General features: G+C 48.2%; 5 protein-coding genes across 5 annotated transcripts; 1 reads left to right on the plus strand and 4 right to left on the minus strand.

Annotated features, from left to right (window-relative positions):
• Positions 1-121: 121 nt before the first annotated feature.
• Positions 122-2,573, minus strand: BP5553_07706 (uncharacterized protein; the record flags this gene model as incomplete). Its single annotated transcript, XM_032016329.1, has 9 exons — positions 122-244; positions 373-921; positions 996-1,514; positions 1,569-1,614; positions 1,671-1,738; positions 1,787-1,804; positions 1,881-2,100; positions 2,234-2,370; positions 2,460-2,573. The coding sequence occupies 9 exons, from the start codon at positions 2,571-2,573 to the stop codon at positions 122-124; spliced, it is 1,794 nt and encodes a 597-aa protein (XP_031867560.1).
• Positions 2,574-6,826: 4,253 nt separating this feature from the next.
• Positions 6,827-8,087, minus strand: BP5553_07707 (uncharacterized protein; the record flags this gene model as incomplete). Its single annotated transcript, XM_032016330.1, has 5 exons — positions 6,827-7,198; positions 7,643-7,715; positions 7,765-7,827; positions 7,888-7,951; positions 8,003-8,087. 5 exons carry the CDS (start codon positions 8,085-8,087, stop codon positions 6,827-6,829), a joined length of 657 nt encoding a protein of 218 aa, XP_031867561.1.
• Positions 8,088-8,309: 222 nt separating this feature from the next.
• Positions 8,310-10,671, plus strand: BP5553_07708 (uncharacterized protein; the record flags this gene model as incomplete). The annotated part of the gene is made up of 4 exons (XM_032016331.1): positions 8,310-8,329; positions 8,390-9,302; positions 9,366-10,067; positions 10,177-10,671. 4 exons carry the CDS (start codon positions 8,310-8,312, stop codon positions 10,669-10,671), a joined length of 2,130 nt encoding a protein of 709 aa, XP_031867562.1.
• A 1,039-nt stretch (positions 10,672-11,710) lies between these two features.
• On the minus strand, positions 11,711-13,162 carry BP5553_07709 (uncharacterized protein; the record flags this gene model as incomplete). Its single annotated transcript, XM_032016332.1, has 1 exon — positions 11,711-13,162. One exon carries the CDS (start codon positions 13,160-13,162, stop codon positions 11,711-11,713), a length of 1,452 nt encoding a protein of 483 aa, XP_031867563.1.
• Positions 13,163-15,137: 1,975 nt separating this feature from the next.
• On the minus strand, positions 15,138-17,015 carry BP5553_07710 (uncharacterized protein; the record flags this gene model as incomplete). Its single annotated transcript, XM_032016333.1, has 10 exons — positions 15,138-15,325; positions 15,379-15,703; positions 15,757-15,776; positions 15,835-15,887; positions 15,984-16,095; positions 16,152-16,176; positions 16,233-16,295; positions 16,348-16,463; positions 16,758-16,816; positions 16,873-17,015. The coding sequence occupies 10 exons, from the start codon at positions 17,013-17,015 to the stop codon at positions 15,138-15,140; spliced, it is 1,104 nt and encodes a 367-aa protein (XP_031867564.1).
• Between the last annotated feature and the right edge of the window lie 784 nt (positions 17,016-17,799).

Below are 17,799 nucleotides of genomic sequence, written 5' to 3' on the forward strand. Positions count from 1 at the left end.
TACTATGCTACAATTGAATTCGTCAATGATTGACCATAAATCCAAACATACGTGCAGCAGGTCATTTCCTTCATGTAAACTAATTTTTATCCGCCACTCCATCCCTCAATAACGCCAATGATCACGTTTTCACCCCCGAATCTATAGTATTGACAACATTACTATTGGACCAAGCATCCCAAGACTTGCACAGATGGTCCAATTCTTTTGGAATTTGCCTTTTAGGGATGAGATCAGGCCGTTCCTATCAAACGTCAGTATTGTGGAATAGGTTTGAATGGCAGATACCACGAAAGGTAGTTCCAGGTATCGTTATGTAAGGAAAAGTCGATATGATAAATATATATCAGAATAGGAAGCTAATCAACTGACCAACATAATTGCCATAAATCCCAAGCTCGTATGTGCAGTAACGTGACAGTGAAAGGGCCAAACGCCAGGGTTGTCAGCCACCCACTCAATAACAGTATACGCAGGCAGCTCGGGTGTTCCAGCATTGATAATAAAAGTGTCTCTCCTCATTGGATTTTTCGCATTAGTAACTTTCCCATCCCACTTACCCATTCCTTCGGCCAAAACCCATACATTATGGCCATGTAAATGCATAGGATGGGCCAGAGTAAGAGGATTGGTGAGAATCAAACGGATAGAGGAATGTTTACCGAAGTCATAAACGTTTGAATCTGGCGCGTATATCGATGTTTCATTAGATGTACCATTATTGGGGGTCTTGACCACACCCGGGAGGTTTGCTAAGGGCAAAAGTGGTTTATTGAAGTTGGCTCGGAAAGTGGACCCTCCCAGGGTGAAGACGAGGTGGCCCGTGGCGTTTTGGATGAGGTTCATTTCCATTTCCTTCGTGGTTGCCGCAGCATCAGGTGGCAATATTGGTATGAAGGGGACGGTCTTATTCAACGGTTCCTAAGTGTTGCAGTCCGTTAGTCATACTACCTAAAAGGAGCTAGAGCGGATAGTAAAGGAAGGCGAATTATTACGTTCATGCAATCCGTTTCAACGTATGGATTCGCAGTAGAATTTGGACTAGAATCGTGGTCTGTTTCTGGATAATATACTGCGGCGAGGGCGTTCGGTTGGAGATTCGAAATCGAAGCGCATTTCTGGCTATAGTTCGAACGCATCCAGTACGCCTCTCCCGGATGGCCAGTACCATTGACCAGAACGTCGTAGCGCTGGCCAACTCCAATGCTGACAACATCCGATTCAAAGGGGGCCACAGTAATGAAATCAATAGCTATGATGGTGAGCTTGTGATTGTCAATACTGAAACGCTGCATCCCTTCTGATCCGGCATTGATCAAGCGTAGGCGATGAGTCTTCCCTGGTTCGAATGTAAATTTTGAAACACCTGCGTTTGGGGTACAGGTAGAATTTGTGAGGCCGCAGTTGAAGCTCATTTTGCCATTGATAAGATTATTGTCCACAAGGACAGGCGATGGAGGTAGGAAGAGATCATGTGCGATGACATCAAAATAGTTAGTGTGCCACCAGTCGTTCTTGTTTTCGATATCAGCTCCCTAGCACATAAATGGGATTTGAGGGCTACATACGAGCATTACCGGACCTATATCTATATCGTAGGGGACATGCGTAGGGCTTTTAATGTTTAGCCACTGAAGGAAACCCGTATCGAAATAATTAGATAGACATACCCATGAATGATCATTGGACCGAACAGACCCCCGGTGTACTGGGCACTATAATGGCTGTGATACCAAGTCTTCGTTGGTTAATTACAGTTTTGAGGTTCCGAAACTGGGAAACATACTGTTCCATACTGATCAGCCTGTAATTTAGTTAGCAAGTGGGAATGACAGCTCACGAAGAAAGATTATAGGAGGCTATAAAAATGGGGGACGTACCGTAAATTTATAAACAAATGTGCTGCCCGGGGCGATGGGACATTGGGACACCCCAGGGACTCCATCCATCCATGGTGTAGCTTGTTGGGTCATCCCATGCCAGTGAACTGTGGTACCTTCTCCAGGTGATGATAGCTGATTATGGACCGTCACTTGAATTTCGTCACCCCAATCTGCCTCTATGAGTGGTCCTGGAAATTGGCCATTGACCAAAATGACACTTTACTATCAGTTAGCAAATAACAACTAGTAGCAAGCAATGCTTTAGCCCTTCTACATCTTCAACAGAGAAGTATATAGTAGAAAATAGTAGGCTCGAGCTCAAGTTTTATCGGCAGAACAGACTAACTCACCTTGTATCCACTCCATCCGGTGCTATATTTTCCCGGGAAATGGTCCACTCATAATATCTAGTCATTCTGGTATGAGGAGTCACAAGATGAGGAGGGCTCCCGGGACCATACGGGGACCACGGAAATCCTCCTTTATGCTATCCAGATGAAAATATGTCAGTCAAAGTTGCGTAACTTGCGTTTGACGGAGGCATTGAAAAATAACACAAAGTCTCGAGAGGCATACATTAGATCCGAGAAAATCTGGCAATTTCGGTGCCTCAAATGTCCCCCATAGCGAAGCACCGTTTGTAGCTGTTTGGGAAAGATTTGCAAGCAACAAGGTACCCGCTTCCACCATTTTGGTGGTGAAGGTCACCATTTCAGAAGAACTAACCCACTCTAAAAGGACTCGAGCAAGAAAGGGGGAAGAAATGGAAAAAGAGAAATATTTTCACCAACCACGCAAAAATAAAGGACGCGCAGAAGATATTAAGGCTAGAATACTTATAGGGATGCGGATTTGAGAGTTATTGGAATTACTGTAATCAGTTCCCCGTTGCAAAAGTGTGTGATGTGACCCACAATAGGTATGCTAGGAAATCCTTCCGAGTACATTCGGTATCTAGGTACATGTTCATACATAAAACCCCAGAAAGGCAGGCCCGAAAGAGGTACTGTGGTGCCATGCGACGACGGGGATTCCGTGCCACATGTGAAATATTGTGTTGTCCAACTAAGGCAGTCCACCGTAAGCCGGCGCAATTGTAGCTGTGCAGCCATCACTACCCCCCCTGTAAAACCTGGGGGTGCGTGCAGTTGATCAAAAGTGCATATATTGAAATAGCCAAAGGTAATTGTTTTCTAGAACGCTTGGCTTAATAGCTTTTATCCAATGGCCATACACACCCCTGTTTATTCTATTATTATCAGTTGGAGATACTACGATTACTAAAGGTCGCGAAATATACATATCATGTGTAGGGCATTATGTGAGAGAAGGGTGTAGTAGTTAGGTACCTTTGAACTTGGCCATAGGATACTTCCCTCATTGAAATCCACCACCCTTGTCAGCTCTCAAGATGTCTCCACATGAATCAGGAAAACATCGATTAAAGCGACGATAAAACGAGAAGTAAGACAAGGGCAAAGATGTCTTGCAATATCCATGGAGAAAATGTCTATAAAAATCGTAGAACATTGTTGCGAGACCATAATATACGATTTTTCGAAGATCAAGGCGGGTCTTTTCCTCCCTTACCTTGGCCCTAACACCTTCGTGGTAGGCAAAGTCGAAAGGGGCCGCCTTCCATTGATCGGAAAAAACGTGGGATGAAATGTCATTTGTAACTAGGGCCTTAAAGCACCGGACACTGGCCTTAAAACCACCTCTCATAGCTTTACGGAATTGTGGGGAAGTGATGTTTACGACGATCATCTTTGTAACCCTTGAGGCCCTATTGTAGAGAATTCCATGATATTGTTTTAATATGTCTCTCGATACCTGCTTCGTAATATATCTTATCGCGTGAACGACCCTCGTATCTAAACATATATGTAATAACAATATGTTGACTTGAGAAACTTGAAATGTGAGGAATCTGCATCGCAAAGCTAATAGGGAAACTGTCATGGTTACTTCTTTGCATCTTTACAGGGGCCATGTTCAGATTTATACATCAGCGGATGGTCCAAATACCCTCTGAACAGTAGGATACTGATGCCTGCTCTAGTTATAGTAGTAAATTTTGCCGCCTAGTTATATATAGGGCATCTGTTGGATATCATTCCTAGCTATTTAAGCTTTGCTATATATCACAAGTATTTGGAATATCCCAATCTACACCGGCTGTTGGGCGCCTTCCTTAAAAAGGAATGAATCTATTTTTTATTTGCCGGCTACTCTGTACTCGAGTTTTGTTGTATATCGCAATTCTTCCCCGTGAAATTCTCAAAATGTGGTCTGCGCCTTCCTCAAAAAGGAATGAATCTATTTTCTATTTGCCGGCTACTCTGCAGTCGAGTTCTGTTGCACATCGCAGTTCTTCCCCGTGAAATTGCGAGTCGGGCTTTCCTCAATTGGCGGCCGCCCAAATAAGGTCCTAATAAATAAAACAAGCTTATCCTTGAGAACATCGTGATAGAGCAACTCCAATGCCTTTGCCAATTGTAGGCAATTGTGCGGTAAGAAGTAGACTAGGAGGGTCCCTCGTTTCAAGCTTGCAAGGTCGTGACTTTTCCATCTCTAAGCTTATCCCCTATCGCACCGTTTCTAGGTACGGAAGAGTATTATACTAAGTAACTGTTTAAATGGACGCGACAAAAGTTCCTAAACCGAAGGAAAACGCAAGATTTCTATGTCAAGCTCGGTCTAAACAAGAATTATGCACCGTGAGCGGCAATTTAGCACGAATCCATCAAAACTTCGAGAATGCATCTACCTTGGCACAAAGAGTTGTCTGTCTTCCATTCCACTCCTAGGAAGAAGGAAACGGGAAAGTGGGATGACTATAACTCTCGTATAACAAACCTGAACACTACCACTAGGTTTTATATAATATATATAACTGGGTAAAGGGTGGAGGAGAATACGAAAAAGAATTCGTAATTCTCTGGGAGGTTTCTACAGTGCCTCGACTGGGAGGACGTTTTAAAGTGCGAGTACACCGTGCCGCATGCAAGCAGACGGGAGTCCTAGACCCCATTTTGACAAGCTCTGGCTAGCCTTTGACACGATATCCTAAAAATCAAGTCTGTCTACCATCACAAAATAGGAGATAGCTGTGTACGTCTGGTATCTTTGCTCGCCAAATGGCATTCGTCAAAGCTACAGAACTACCCCCCTTTCCCAGTCCCATCTGAGGGACAATTGGTACTTTTAACTCTGAAAATCGTGTGTGCTATGCCACCGTCGCAGCCTCTCAGCAATATCGAAGTTATCAAGGCCGATCTTGGAGTTTGATTAGGGAGGCCCAACCATCCGTGCTGCCCGTGGTCTTTCAGCTGGAGCATCGCCGACCCGGAGAGGTTGGTGGAAATGGGCCAAAACAACCAGCAGTGGGACACATGACAGGGGACAAAGCTCTGCCAGAGAGGGATTTCTGGATGTTGAAGGAGGAGTTGAGAGAGGTGGCAAGCTTTAGTGAGAGGTTAGGCCTTTACACCCCTCAAGAGCAGTGGTAAAGATCGACATGCGGTTGATACTCGCTCGGGAGATTCGGAGCGAGTTCTTGAATAGCATAGCTGAGTGCGCAAATGGAGTAGTAGGCGGCCGAGATTGGCGCCGTCCGTACCGGCGGTCAATAACAGTATTGAGTTGATTTGACCCGGGAAATCCGCTGGGTTTGAATTCTGTTGATGGCATCGTGGACCAGAATCGTTGTCCCTAGTAGTCGCGAAGGAAAATGATTACAAAGCACCTAGCGGATCCTTTCCCAGCAAATTTTCTTTCCTCTCCCATGTGTCCAAACGGTTTCACGTGTTTCTTCGTCAGATGGGCAGGCTTCAGAGGTCTTTCGGCACCGATCTCGATAGATCTATCAGGTCTCCGGTTCTAGGACTGGAGGTTATAGATCTATGCGGACAAAGAATTTACCATATACTATGCCCTTTGGGCACTATTGCAACGGGTCATCTTCGTAACTTCCCGTCCCGCTTCCTCACATAGCTTTCCGCGATAATGACTTTCTCACCTTCGGTCACCCATCGGGCTGATCATGCACCGCCGGCTTCTCAACGGAAGAGGGGCCAGCATTCTGCCATGAGAGTATGCGAGGGGCTGGCTAACTTGTGAAGCCACACCGCTGCCGAGTTGGTGCTTTGTAGGTCTCTGACTAATGGCTTGTTCAGTCATCTTATGATAACGGACGAGTGCGGCTCTCCTGCAATATTCCATGTGGCTTTGAAATGTCACGTTTAGAACCACCTTTTGGTCGGACTCTCTTTGATATCTTCGTCGCCGAGGACATCCGCTTTCGCGGTTGGGGCTCTGTTGATGAGGGCTGTACGAGGCTGGTATTCCTTTGGCGTGGAGTTCTAAGTGCATCGGATGGTGCCACGCCGGCAGCTCTTAACCGTACTTCTCATTCCACAATCCGAGCACTACGGTGGTTGGCGCCTAGAGGAACGCCTGGGGGATTGTTCTTTTTGCCTGCGACGAGTTGTGAGTTGACGAGTTTCCGTTCACGCCGCCCCTATCCCCACTTGCCAGTGTCCCGTTTTTCCACATGTAACTAGTTTCCTTCCCTCAGGGTTCTTGATGTAGCCATCCTGGACTCTTGTAGCCGTCTAGTTGGCGTCATATTACCAGCGTTGGATGTGCGGCGAGCAGCGAAACCTGGGCCGCTGCACTTTAGCCGCTTCGAAGGCGACTGTGTTAACACGGAGACTGTATTTACGCTCGTGGTTTTTTGGGCTTTGCACTTCGCTGAGTTTGTCAGCTTGATCACAACTGCTCTCATTCGGTTTACACGAGTCGTTCTCAGCTACTTTTCGTTGGTTGGACTCAAGTTCGATCAGGGGAATTTGCTCCAGAATCCAACGCAGCAGTATGGCGCGGCGCTCTGCATCGCGTTTCGCGATCTAGTAGCTCTTTTTCGGCTTACCCTTCACGACCTACGCCTTCCCCGTATTCTTGCGGAATTCGTCAATTAGGTCATTCCACCGCTTGGCCAATTGAAGGGACTGCATTGCCGCGTTCAACTTGGATTGGGTTGCTGTTAACCGTTGTTGCGACTCCCGCTGGGCGAGATTAAAGCGTCGTAGATCAATGATGGCCCTTTTACCCGGCTTAACAGCAGATCTCGCAACTGTTACAGCCTTCTCAGCGCGGTATTCTTCACCTGCGCGCTGAAATGCAGAGTCGATGTTGCAGATGATCTCCTCTACCTCCAACGGCTTCAAGATCCGGGAGCCCAAAAGTTTCCTCCAAGCCTCATCATACCGTGGCTGATGACGCTTAGCGAAACCAATATCTTTATCGTGCCGCTAGTATTCATAGTTAAGATATTCGATCCACGTCGTCAACTTATGCTGCTGCTCTGGATCCTCATCGAGTTGGAATGGCCGCGTGAATCCATGGGCTGCCAGGCTCTGCTTCACCCATCAGATATATTAGGAAAGCGACCTTCCTCTCTATTATTTTGTTGACACTTGCGAAATTTTTCCATACCCCGATCCGAGATTCAAATACCATCTAGGCACTCTCTTCATAGTCGTTATTAATGCTCTGCCAATATGACAGAATCTCCCGGTACTCTTTAGGATCCACTATAACATCTCGACCAAGATTGACTGGGTGTGAGGGTCGACCACCTTCATTGACAAGAGTGTCGCAATATTCCATCTGTTCCTCCAGGATATAACAGTACATTTACTCATCGGTGTATACTATAGTCGACGCAGGGAGGGTGGTTGAGGCGGTATATCCACTAGGCGTGCCGTAAGGTAATCGAGATCAATCGGATATGACTGAACAGTATCGTTCGGGCCTGCTCGCGCCCTGCTACAGCTGTTAGAAAATGATGAACATAACAGATACAGTATATCATTACCTTAATCTCTGAAGGAGCGCTGTGTCTTGCTTCAAAGTATGTGGGTCTTCTACGCTAATCTGTCTGCTTAAATCTTAGCAACTCTAGATATTATAGAATTCTTAGAATTCTGGAAACACTAACCCCCTGTTGACTGCTAGATACTGGTCAAGCTCTGGATCAGTATAAGCAGCTAGATCACGAGTAACTAATTTCAAAGGCCGGGGCTAAATAGGCGTCATTATCGACGTTGACGTACGGAGTATAGAAGTTGGTGATGCCTGAGAGGTGTGCTCGGAAAAACGATCTTCCGATGAAGCGTTGGGGGCCAGATACGAATACATCCCGAATCCTACGTCCCTGCGATGTATACTCCGTACAAGCGCGTATCTGAGTCAAAAGACCAACCTCTTATTCGTGCAGCATGGCAGCCTCCCAAGAGTATGCCAATCGGAGTCCATCCAAAGGCAGGTTTACCGCTCCCAAACTGGTCTATAAAAAGCACAGCACAACACTTTCAACCAATACTAACTGGCGATGTCCCCTCACAACTAACAACGGCCCAGATGCAGCTCGATTGGATCTGGTGTGCTTATTGTGAAGCATGTTATTGTGCAACCGCCTTTGACTAACCCTTGCGGAGCAGGCAGCAAATATATAGTGTCAAGGCAGCACTGAATGATTTTGGTAAAGATGATCATCCTACTGCCATATTAAACGCAATTGTCTCACCAATAATGGAAGACCCGAATTCGATCGCATGGTTGTTTGCTGTAACGAGTGAAGGTACAGTAGTAGGCAAACGATCTTGGGAGGCGATTCGGATGAACAAGTCGGGATACGAGTTGTGCATGCCGATAGAGAGACAGGCCGAATCAGATCTTCGCAGTCGAGAAACAACAGTTTCGTTAGATGATGAAGAGGACAATCCTCAAGACGGCACCTCATCCCCAGGACTCCATTTGACTTTCGACTCTGAACTAAAAGGAGGCAATGGACTTATGTTTGGTAACGACCCGAACAGCTGCGATATCGTTCTGCCAAAACTGAAGCATATCAATGATCGTCATTGCTCCCTCACATTTGACAACCAGCGACGATTGATCTTGCGAGATTTTTCAAGAACTGGAACCGTGGTCACATACGATGGGAAAGGAGGAGAGCTACGCCGCCATTTCACGTGGATTCTTGGTGGCGCCGGAGCCCCCAAGGGCATCAAAGATATCGGCATTAAGATTCAGGGTATTAGTTTCCGGATCAAAGTCTCGCGCCACGATGAGTCTCCACAACCGTGCAATACCAACGTTGATCGATTCCTCCAGAAGTCAGACGAACTCCTTTTAGGTGGACTCGGAATTCAGAGCCCGACTGCACCTCCTAGCCAAGGCCCCATCCGCCTCAAACAAGAAACGCTGGGCATGGGAACCTTCGCGGTTGTGAGGCGTTTCTGGGATGTCAGCACCGGGGCTGAGTATGCGTATAAGGAGCCTTGTGACAAAAGGGAATTCAACTGGGACTTGTGGGAGAAGGAAGCTGATATTATGCGCCAAATCTCGCATGTAAGTTGACTAACTTATTCTTTTGGTAATATGTTCCCAAGTATCTTACTAATACCTTGCTAGGACCATGTAGTTAAGCTTATGGAATGGGTATTCACTCCGTCACCACAATTGGTTCTCGAATATATTCCATTCGGGAGTCTAGAGGGCATGGAACTATCGCTTGATGAGAGCACGGCAGTTCTTTCTCAAGGGCTTTCGGCCTTGGTGGACCTTCACGGACGCCAAGTCCCAATTGTGCACCGAGATATCAAGCCGGGCAATATCCTTCTCCAATCCTTAGACCCGTTCCATATCAAACTTACCGACTTTGGTGTTTCCAAAGCTAGCGGTGACTTGTCAACATTCTGCGGGACGCGATGCTATCTTGCGCCAGAAGTTTACAATAAAACGAGGTATACGTCGGCGGTGGACATCTGGTCTCTTGGCGTGGTTGCCTTTGAGTGCGCCTATGGTCTTCCGAATAACCGTACGGGTAGATACCAAGAAAGAGACTGGTGTGAACTGATTGTTGACCAAGCCAACGATTGGGAGAATGGGGGCCTGATTGACCTCTTATCAACGGCTATGTTAATTATGGACCCGAAATTGCGAGGTTCGGCCCCAGATTGCTATAGAGAAGCGTCGCGGCTCACTATCGCATCCTATGACCGTTGTCTAACTCCAACACCAACCTCCTATGCCGAAGAATCCAAAATAGTGGCCCATTATCCGGTTGAAGGACAAGAAATCGGGCGTGGAAACGTACAGACTTTATCAAATACAGTAAGGCCCGCTAAACCGCCCCATCACGATAGAAGATGCGATCGAACAGAAGCTTAATAGGCCTATTATTGTACCAATTATAAACGGAAGCATGGCTAATCCTTACTAGCAAAACTCCTTTCACGATGGGGATTCAACACATTCTTCCCACCCCTCTGACGACCGATATCAGAGATCGGATGCCCTGTCTCCCTCTTCTAAATCACCAACCATCACAGCCAATTCCAGCAATGATGCGCACCCTGTGGAATCTGCGACGGGGATAGACTTGTTTGGTGGGGGCTGGCTGCAAGATCCCAACTGTGTCGGATCATCTGTCGCTTCAATGGGACGAGAATCCACAGAATGGAGTAATTGGACTACGGATACTTCTGGCGGAGATATCCCACGAAGTATACCGGAACCTGTGGAGCATGAGCAGTATGAGGATGGCGATCCCCACCCTGCCGTGGGCGATAGCATCTTACCACAAGACGCATATTTCATTAACGACGGGGTCCAAGGTCAGGGGCAACTGGAACATGTCGTCGAAGGCGCTGGGACCAGCAGCGAGTATTCGGCTGCAGAGCCCCTGTACACAATACATCAGGGAGAGGGCCCTTGACTTTTCACTTTGCACCAGCCAACATTCCGTTTCCTTGCTAGCTTCTTCAAAACATTTTTACTCTGAGTTCTGTGCTTAATAGTCTATATTTGGACATATTGACTTTCTCCGTAGGAAAGTCTTGCCTGTTAGTGCGGCACTGTCAGTTCTAGAGGTTTGGACAGGTGGATTTTTATAAAGAGGGTCAAATTTCTAGGCTCAATTCTGAATAGATCTCCAAGTCCTAAGCAGTAGGTTCTCTCTTCTTACCATACTTTGCATGCCATGACACTTGCAATCTGGCTATCTACCACACCATCCTTGTACACCCTCATGACATGATTGGCCGGCTAAGTTGTCCTAACCGCGTTCAGTTCTTTTGCGGTATGCTCAAGTCATGAAGTCGGCCAGCTGGTTTCGACCCAAAGTTGATTCTATTAGTCTCATCGTTTTGCATATCAAGAGCCACGTTACGCTACTGCTGCACAATATTTACCTTAAGGTAGATAAAACTGTAATTTCTTTTTTCCAGGTGTCCCTCGTTCCTCATATGCTACTGTGGGCACTCAAATACTAGCGTCCAAGTCGCCTGGCTGTAACTTTAGAGTTTAACAACCCTGTAGGTAGGCAATAGATTAATACACAGCACTACTACATTAGCACAGTGAACACGTACTTAATAATGCCTCTTTCGCTTAATTTGATCGGCCAATGGTTCTCATAATAGGAAGCTGAAGGTTCAAACAAAGCATCAATATGCGGTTAGAAGTGATCTGTATTGTATTGCTAATTTGCTATAACAGATGACCGCGGGGGGGAAACTGTAGAAATACAAGAGAGCCGCCTAGGTCGGCTGAAAGGGAGGGCAATTTGTTACGGGGACTTGCCCCTTTGAGAAAGAAACCCATAATAATAAAAGGAAAAACCGCATGCCAGATGCTAAGTTCCGTTCCGTTGCTGAAGAAAAGTAATACAAATATGAATGAGAATAAGTGGTTGTAAAATCAGGACAAGAGGAGAAACCATCCCCCCAAAAATTAGAGATTCTTGCTGCCGTGCTTTACTTCATTCGCTTGGCCTTCCTGTCCATGGAGGTCGCCGGCCTTTTTCCTGAAGTGCTGTTACCCGGGCTAGGTTTATCCTTCAGCTGGGTAATAATCCCCGCGAGCTTGTCGCGGTATGCCTGGGGAGCGGGACCCCAGCCGATGGTCTCCAGAATAGCCAAGGTATCCTCCAGGTCTTCGACAAAGCGCTGGGCTTCGGGAAGATCCTGTAGTGCCTTGAGGACAAATGAGCCACCGGCAGGATTTGCTCGGGCGGTAGACCCTATTAGACGGAGATATAAGTTGCGATCGATCTGCGGCTCCCCGTGCGGCCGACGTCTGGTCCATTCGAGATTTTGGTAGACGTCATGGTTGCGTTCTTTGACAACCATTCGGAGAATTGTGACCAATGCTCGAGCAGCCTCTTCCCGGGATTCCGATGACAGAGGTTGCCGTTCCGCGATATTTCGGTGGATTGTATCGACAATGTCTACCAGTATTTGAGCACACGAGATCAAGTCATACTGACCAGCAGCAGGGCCAACTTCACAGTACTTGTCGAGGGAATCACAGGTGTCTCGTGCCTTGACCGACAATTTGCGGAAGTACTCAGAGGCGCGGGTGTTGTTGGGCATGAGCGAGTTGAACTGGTGGAACATATCGTCGTTGAGGAAAAGCAACCTTGAAAGCGTTGCTTCAAGATCCCGAGGAACGAACGCGTTGTGAATAGAGATGTCTTCAGGATCTTCGAAGATGTCACGGCGGTAGTCGTCCGTGACCTTTTGGGAGAGGGTTGCCATCATATCCCGAATCAATTTCATCCTCTCCTTGATCATTCCCCTTGTCTGGCGGCCGGGGTCTGACCACATGCTTTGGCCATGAGGAATGTCTTTCTTCTTCAACAACTGCCACTCCGTCTCCTCCGAGTCCGCCTCAGGTCCCTCTCTTAGCTCCCAATGAAGTCTGTCGCATACTGTCCAGAGTCCGGTGGTGGATATTTGTTCGTACGGACCAAGGCCAGTGCCCTGAGACCTATCGGCGGTAGCTCTGGAGAGTTGTTCCAGTAACCAGTGTATATGGTGGCAGACACCCTCCTCGTCGCAGGAGCAGGTTGGTCGGGTAGGATCGGCCGGGCTGATACGGATGCTGTATCTTTGCACCTCCGCATAGGCTATCTGAAAGGCATAACGGGGACCAAATTGGCGGCAATGGTCGACGGCAAAAATACGGTCACTCCACAACATATCTGTGTTTTCTTCTTGGTCATCGTCGTCGTCGTCGTCGTCGGAGCTCTCCTCCTCTTCATCCTCCTCCTCCTGTGAGCTTTCATCGGACGTGGAGGGGTCATATTCAGGGACGGGAGCTTTGCCTTTGCCCTTCCCCGCTGACTGGCCAGAGGAGGCGCCTCCCGATGATAGCATCTTCGGCGCGATAGAGAGCTTGTCGAAATTTGCGAGAGGAGAAGACATGAGGGTCTGAAAGCGCTTGGATTAAAACTACTGGTGGCGTCTACCAGGCGTATATATATGCCAGATATGAGAGTCATTCTTCTGGCGGCCTACGGTAATGACATCTATGACACTTCCTCAAAAGCTTCCGTAAAGGAGCAAACAGAACTCAGCCTTTCCATCCCTTCCAACGGCGCTTAAAATACATCATGGCCGCACAGAGGGCCGCATGAGGTCGCAAAGGACGGCCGGCTGGGAAGGTCAAGGCAGTCATTGCGGGAAGCTATCTGATATAGCGTCGTTGGGATTTCGTCGTCTGCCACGATGGGGAGCGTCTGTCGGCCGGTGGCGGAGACGCTGCAAGCCGGCCCTGACATAACAGGAGGGAAGTGGAGGGGCATCCTGATCACCAGAAATTACATTTCCCTTGCTATGCATCGAAGGGACGAAGGAAGTGCGACCACATTTGCTGGAGCTCCCCACTAACGGTACCGTATGCTGCCAAAGGTGCCAGTGTTCGCAGGTCGCAGGTTGCAGGTTGGGGGCTGACTCGGCTGAGCTCGCTGGATTGCTGGGACGGGGCCGGATTGGCCGGCGGAACCAAGGCTGATTCTTCTCCCCAGCTTTTTTGCCCCTCGGGTTCTGAATTCCAACATCTCTCCCTTCCCTCGACATCAACATCAACATTCTCCGGTACGATTACAGGTCTAAGCATCTGCATCCGCAACTGCCACTGCATCTGTATCTGTAACTGCCACTGCGAATCTCTCATGTTGGCACGCCGCCGAGGCCAGATCCTAGATCCTACTCTTGTCGGGCCCTGAGGCCGCCGCCACTCACTGTCTACGAAGTATCTAACTACGCTTCGCCATGAACCCATCTGCCGTCCTCCTTGAGGTGATATGATAGTCGTGACCGGATGTTGCAACAAAGGTCTATTGCCAGGACCGCGGAGGGATCTGGATGGCACTCGCAAAATCCGCCTGATGGATGATTGATTGATTTACTCGTGCTCCGTTTCAGTGACTTGGCAGCAGCACCATCCCTCGTCGACGTCCACTTCTCCTATGCACCGCGAAGGGGTATCATATCATATCAGACTCGAGTATCTCCAGGCTTCACAGCACAGAATAGCACAGCACGGCCCCACACACCGAGTTGCACGAAGCTTTGCGTACGAAGTATTACGATCCACCGCACTGGAACCGTGGACCGACATCGACCGTCCGTCAGGGCCTACCCAGCCTAGCGCGCTAGGCCCCCCTTTCCGGCCTCCCTGCTGCGTCTGTCGTCGCATGCACTGCCTGTCAAGTGACGTGCTGCTGGTTTGTTCGCCAACGCAGTGGCTCACAGCCGCGAGAGCCTGCGCCTCCGGCGGCCTTCTAGACGACCGCCATAACACCAGGCAAAATAGTTATTTGTCTGGTGTCTAAGGGGGGCCCTTGGAAATATCTCAAGCTTCAAGGGAGCTTGGTCATATTTCTTCCCAGCCCTTGCATCGCGACTATGATTCGGCGTTGCCGTTGAAGTGTAATCGGTGTGCTCGCCGAAATCGTCCCTTTTTTGCGTTTCAGCCGTTTTCCAAGTTTTATTCGTACCATTCATTGGTTCACATTATTCTAAGGGGCGGCGCCCTCCGAGATTATCAAGTTTCACATGCTATTAAACGTTTAGTATTATGGCCACTGAGGTGTCCTTTTGGCGGAAGTACGAGTCGCTAGTAAGGCTGCCTTGGGGTAAAGTCGTTGGGTGTCTTAAAAATTCCTAGACATTCTGGGTGACAAATGCGGTCTGAGATATATCACGCTAATTTCTTTTTGGGCGATTCATATCTTCCGGGGAAATACAGCGTGGCACGTTGTACAAGGGATTCAATTGCACAATCATACTTCATGTGTAACGTAACACAAAGGGCGCCGCAAGTCCTTCGCGGCCTCGATTAGAGCCTGATTTTGAAATCAGACTGCTTCCTTATTCCATCCCACTACCCCTTTAATCATTGCAAATCGATGACTACTCTACCTTGCATCTGGCCGGTAGCCATCTCCTCGAATACATCTGTCAGCTTGTCCATCTTCTCAACCCTGACATGTGACTTCACGATTCCTCGGGCCACAAGATCGAGCACCTCGAGGGCTTCACGCTGGTTACCAACAGCTGAGCCCTTGATAGTAATCTCCTTTGCTATCTGGGAAATGTTAGCATGTCACGTGACCGTTCTGCTTTGCGGGGATCACTTTCCAGTCCCGCTGGGAAAGCCTTAGCAATGGGCTGAGGGTCTCCTTCTGGTAACCCAACACAAACAAGCGTTCCTCCAAATCTCAGAAAGGCAAGAGATTGTGCATAAGCTTTGTTTGATGCGGTGCACGCAATTACTGCCTGGGCTCCAAGTCCGCCCGTGACCTTTTTGACCTCTTCGACGATTGTCGTGTCGTCAAATTTAGTAATATCGATGAATACCTCTGCCCCACACGACTTAACAAACTCTTCTTTGCTACCGTGATCAATTCCTATTACTCTTAGGGCCATCCCTCGAGCTGCGATCTGTGTGGCGATATGACCCTGGCATTGCTGAGTCATCATCGCAACGAGCGAAAAGGGGATCGATGACTTACAAGTCCTCCACCAGCGCCGGCTGTCATAGTGCGTCAGTAAAGCAAGATCTTAACAAAAATTCACGGGCTTGACCGTACCAATTACCACCCATTGACCGCATTTTGCGTCTGATTTCATCAACGCCGAGTACCTAAAATGGATTGAGCTTCGGTTAAATTTCATGCGGCCCCTTTTTGCGGCCAGGGGGGCTGAGCGACCAGCGACCAAACGGGAATCTAGAACTTACACCGTAACTCCGGCACATAACATCGGGGCGGCTTGTTCAGAGCTCACGGCCTCAGGAATTGGCGTAACGTAATTAGCAGGAGCAAGTGCGTATTGCTGGAATGTCCCCGGGTCTGTGGACCGGTCAGGATAGGAGCACAGCAATGGCTGATCTAAGGAGTGGTCTCACAAAAGTAGCCTGATATCTTCTGGTTCTAAATTACACAAACTTATCAGCTAGGCATACTCAAAAAATGCCTTGACCACTTACAAAGCAAATACCGTCTTTTCCCACGAGGCAAGGCGGGCATGCACCACAGGCAGAGGCAATCCACTGTTGGTTGTCAGCTCGAAATAACACCTAAAGACTCACCAGCCGTACTCACCTTGATGCCTACGCGATCGCCAACTTTAACTCGGCCATGTTCGCCCCCAGGTCCTAGTTTATGGACAATTCCAACTCCCTCGTGCCCTCCAACCTGGCCTGCTGGCGTAGGCGGCACTATTCAAATCATTAGGATCTCTTTGATGAGAACAGTGACCCAGGAATCCGAGGCAGTTCGCTGTTCGTGTGACGCTGGTCATATGAATTTTAGATTGCCTGATAGCTTTGGGTCATCATCACAACTAAGTGGCGATAATCCTTCGACTCATCTTAAACAGATGTTTCAATCCCTTCCAGCCCTCAGGCTGTTCTGGGATCCCATATTGCGGTATGTTTGGCGGTTGCCTTGCCTCACGGTACGATGATAAAGCAACTTGGGAGATTAAGTGGAAGAATGTCATTTCCACTTACATCCGCGCCAGCTGTTTGACATAATCCCCATATCACTGTGGCAGACACCGGTATGCGTTCTATACGAATCGTAATATGTTAGCGGCTTTCGGGCACAATCGACGCGCACACCTACAGCCGAACGAGCACCTCTCCCGGTCCTGGGTCAGGAGTGTCATGTTCCTCAATTTTCGTGGAGATAGACCCCGGTTTATCGTAAACGATTGCTTGATACTTCGACGGAATATCAAACGTCTTTTGCGCAGTCTCTGTGGCCATTGTGGCGGGTTGAGAGGTGCGAATAGTTTCTGGGAAGGTTTAATGTTTGTCGGAAGGAGCTAAGTAACGATTTACAAGAGCGATTTATTTATTTTCAATAGTAAACATTGATCGCACTGGGCCACGACGCTGCTATATACGAGTTAACTCGAATCTTGGGGGCTAATATCCTCTTCCACACTTCCGCATTGGACACCAAATGCGGGGATGTCCCACACGTCGCGTCCCTTGACACAGAAGTGTTGCTTGTGATGTGAATAGCAACGAACACAGACACTAGATGTGAGGGGCTGTTTCCACGGCACTTCTGTATTGCAGTAGCGTAGTAAGATCTTACTTCAACTGTGCGGGGCAGGGGTACGACAACAGGCGGGGCAAGTAAGTCCTTAGCACCTACAAAGTGCAAGTATTCTTTACGAGGGATGGGATTATCATTATTTCCCAGGCTCACCAGGGTTATAAGGACGGCCGAGGTAGTCACCCGGTTCGTTGACGGCTAGAAGCCATCTTCTGCTCACTATTGGCCGTATATAGGACAAAGCGTTCCCCGTTCGACTTTCTAGCTTAAAGCCTCGACTTTTATGAAAAGTAATGCTGTTATGTCCATTTGCTTACCTTGCAGGTACTTTTATCAACCCTACCCCACTGCTGACTGATACTCGTACGTGGGGTAATCTGACATCAGATAAGCTCCCCACATCGGATGAATGACGAAGCCTGCAACATCCCTCAGACGCAAACAAAACAAACAACAATTCCGTCTTGGGAATCTGCCAACTTTCCA

The sequence above is a fragment of the Venustampulla echinocandica genome (assembly GCF_003357145.1).
Source record: "Venustampulla echinocandica strain BP 5553 chromosome Unknown scaffold_6, whole genome shotgun sequence".
Taxonomy (NCBI): Eukaryota; Fungi; Ascomycota; class Leotiomycetes; order Helotiales; family Pleuroascaceae; genus Venustampulla; species Venustampulla echinocandica.